General features: G+C 44.5%; 2 protein-coding genes across 2 annotated transcripts; one reads left to right on the plus strand and one right to left on the minus strand.

Moving 5' to 3' along the window:
• Window positions 1–2: 2 nt before the first annotated feature.
• On the plus strand, window positions 3–708 carry LOC132182204 (benzaldehyde dehydrogenase, mitochondrial-like; the record flags this gene model as incomplete). Its single annotated transcript, XM_059595393.1, has 3 exons — window positions 3–119; window positions 205–266; window positions 355–708. Coding segments are annotated over 3 exons (453 nt in total), but the record flags the coding sequence as incomplete, so codon positions are not given.
• Window positions 709–794: 86 nt separating this feature from the next.
• LOC132180370 (UDP-glycosyltransferase 90A1-like) lies at window positions 795–2,355 on the minus strand. The gene has a single exon (XM_059593166.1). It carries the CDS (start codon window positions 2,287–2,289, stop codon window positions 901–903), a length of 1,389 nt encoding a protein of 462 aa, XP_059449149.1. The 5' UTR covers window positions 2,290–2,355; the 3' UTR covers window positions 795–900.
• Between the last annotated feature and the right edge of the window lie 285 nt (window positions 2,356–2,640).

Below are 2,640 nucleotides of genomic sequence, written 5' to 3' on the forward strand. Positions count from 1 at the left end.
AAAAGATCCTCAACTACATTAAGTCAGGCATTGAAAGTGGTGCTACTCTTGAATCTGGAGGTGATAGTGTTGGCTCCAAGGGCTATTATATTCAGCCCACTGTTTTCTCAAATGTTCAGGTACCAGTTCTACCAACCCACAATAAAACAGAGAACATGCATAATGCATAAATAGTAATGCAGTTTAAACCATTTTTCCAAACAGGATGACATGTTGATTGCAAAGGATGAGATCTTTGGCCCAGTGCAGTCCATCTTAAAATTCCAGTAAGCTATTATTCATATATGACTTATACATGTTTCAATGATCATCTCCCCCTTCACCTTCTTTGTTTAATACTTGTATTTACAATAGGACTCTTGATGAGGTGATTCGGAGGGCGAATGCAAGTCGGTATGGGCTGGCTGCCGGAGTTTTTACTAAGAACATTAACACTGCCAACACGTTGACTCGTGCATTGAAAGCTGGGACAATATGGATTAACTGCTATATAGTTTTTGATGCTGCAATTCCTTTTGGTGGGTACAAGATGAGTGGACATGGAAGAGAGAAGGGCATTTACAGCCTTAGTAACTATTTGCAAGTTAAGGCTGTTGTTACTCCTTTGGAGAATCCAGCATGGTTGTAATTTCTATATACAGATCAGGTTTCATGAGTTAAGAATTATATTATTATTTATGCATGAGCAAAGAGCATACTTTGCCTACAGCTTGAGTGTCATCTATAATTAATTACCTCCGCTCGGTTGAATTGCACGTCCGTCACATTGTTGGGAGAAAGAACAAAATCAAATCAAGAGTAGAATTCCTAACACTGGGTTGGATACAAATTACAAAGCTTAATTATTAACACAAAACAACAAGTCGTCTAATTTCAATAGCCCACCGAGCTGGCAGAGAGTTACACAATGCACGTCTCATGAATGAGTAAGTCTATGGTGCGGCAGGATGATCCACCGTCGTCTACAGCCTTCTTGGCCATGACGGCAAGCTCATTCCCCTTCTTCCTCGCCTCCTTCCCCATCTCTCCCTCCATCAACTCCCTCACCATTTTCTGCAACCCCTCCCACTTCACAAAACCTCTCACTGACCCATCAACGGTCTCAACCCTCAGCCCCACCTTTATCTCCTCTGCCACCATTCTCGCATTCAAATGTTGCTCTGCCAGCATCGGCCATGCCAGGATTGGTACTCCAGCGCATATGCTCTCCAGAACAGAATTCCACCCACAGTGGCTTAGGAACCCCTGCACGCACTCGTGCATCAAAATCTCCCTTTGGTCAACCCACTCTCTCACCACAATTCCCCAGTCTTTCACTCTCTCCTCAAACCCCTCTAAAACCTCCGACTCAGTCTTTCTTGTCACCCACAAGAAATTCACCTTGGATGCCTCCAACCCAATTGCTATTTCTTTGAGTTGTGCAGGGGAAATATCCGCCTGAGACCCAAAGGCTACGTACAGAACAGAGCTCCCCTGCTCACGCTTCTTGTCCAGCCACTGCACCCAAGATGGCTTACTGTGGGATTCCTTTGGCCGCTCAGCCAGGCAAAGAGGCCCCACGGACCAGGCCTTGGGTGAACACTCACGATTCCAATAATCAACAAAAAAAGGCTCAAGCTCATGAAAACTGTTGAATATGACGCCGTAGCTGTTCATTTGTGCCATTGCAGCATTCATAAAGAACTCAAAATCCAGACCCTTTGGCTCCGGCTCCCTAAATTGCTGTTCGAAGTCATTTCTTGTGACTTTGACCCACGGAAAAGGATCCACTGTTATCAACTCGTCGTCTGACTCGGGTCCAAAGAGAAGCCGATTCGGAAACACAGCCCAGTTCACAGCCGCGGAGTAATAGCTCATACCATGGTATACGAACCGGGGGATGTTGAATTTGGAGGCAGACTCCAGTGTCCACCAGAGGAACCAATCAGAGACAATGAAGTTGACACGTGGAAGAGTCTCGATCGCTCGTTCGAAGGCGGGCTGCATGTGCTTGGTACAGTTGGCAAATGAATAAAACAGGGACATCGAGGGCAGTTTGTCGGTACTCTCGATGCCAGCGGGGATGTCGTCAGCCACGTTTTGAGGGAAGGGAAGGTCGACGACGGAGGCAGAAGTGTGAGCAATGGAGTGATCGATGAATGGACGGTTGGCTACGGTGGTGAAGACGGTGACGGCGTGGCCACGGCGGAGGAGGAGATGGGCTAGGTGGAGGATTGGGATGGTGTGGCCTTTGGACATGAAGGGAAAGAGAACCACATGGTGAGCTTGTGTTTCAGAGTTGGAACTCATTTCTTCTTCTTCTTCTTCTTTCTCTCTCGCACTCTTTGTTTATCGTTGTTTTGGTAATACAAATTTATTCTGGCTGAATAAACTCCCTCCCTATATATATATATATCGCAATCCATTGTGGGACTATTCGAAAATGACTGCGGTAATAAAGTTTTTATTACAAGGGTTTTATATACATAATAGTTCATAATTGATAAAATAATTAAGTTTTTATTTTTACTTAAAAAGCACATAGTGAAAATGCTGAGGACCTCAGGGTAGCTCAATGAGAATTGAAAATGTTGGGGACCACGCCTTAAACCTTAAAGTGTTCTTACAAAAAAAAAACGTTATTAATGATAATTGAATATA

This window comes from Corylus avellana, chromosome ca5 (assembly GCF_901000735.1).
Source record: "Corylus avellana chromosome ca5, CavTom2PMs-1.0".
Taxonomy (NCBI): domain Eukaryota; kingdom Viridiplantae; phylum Streptophyta; class Magnoliopsida; order Fagales; family Betulaceae; genus Corylus; species Corylus avellana.

Bases quoted from the DNA above. Each gene is read 5' to 3' on its own strand.
- LOC132180370 (XM_059593166.1), bottom strand. From the start codon at position 2,289: ATGAGTTCCAACTCTGAAACACAAGCTCACCATGTGGTTCTCTTTCCC.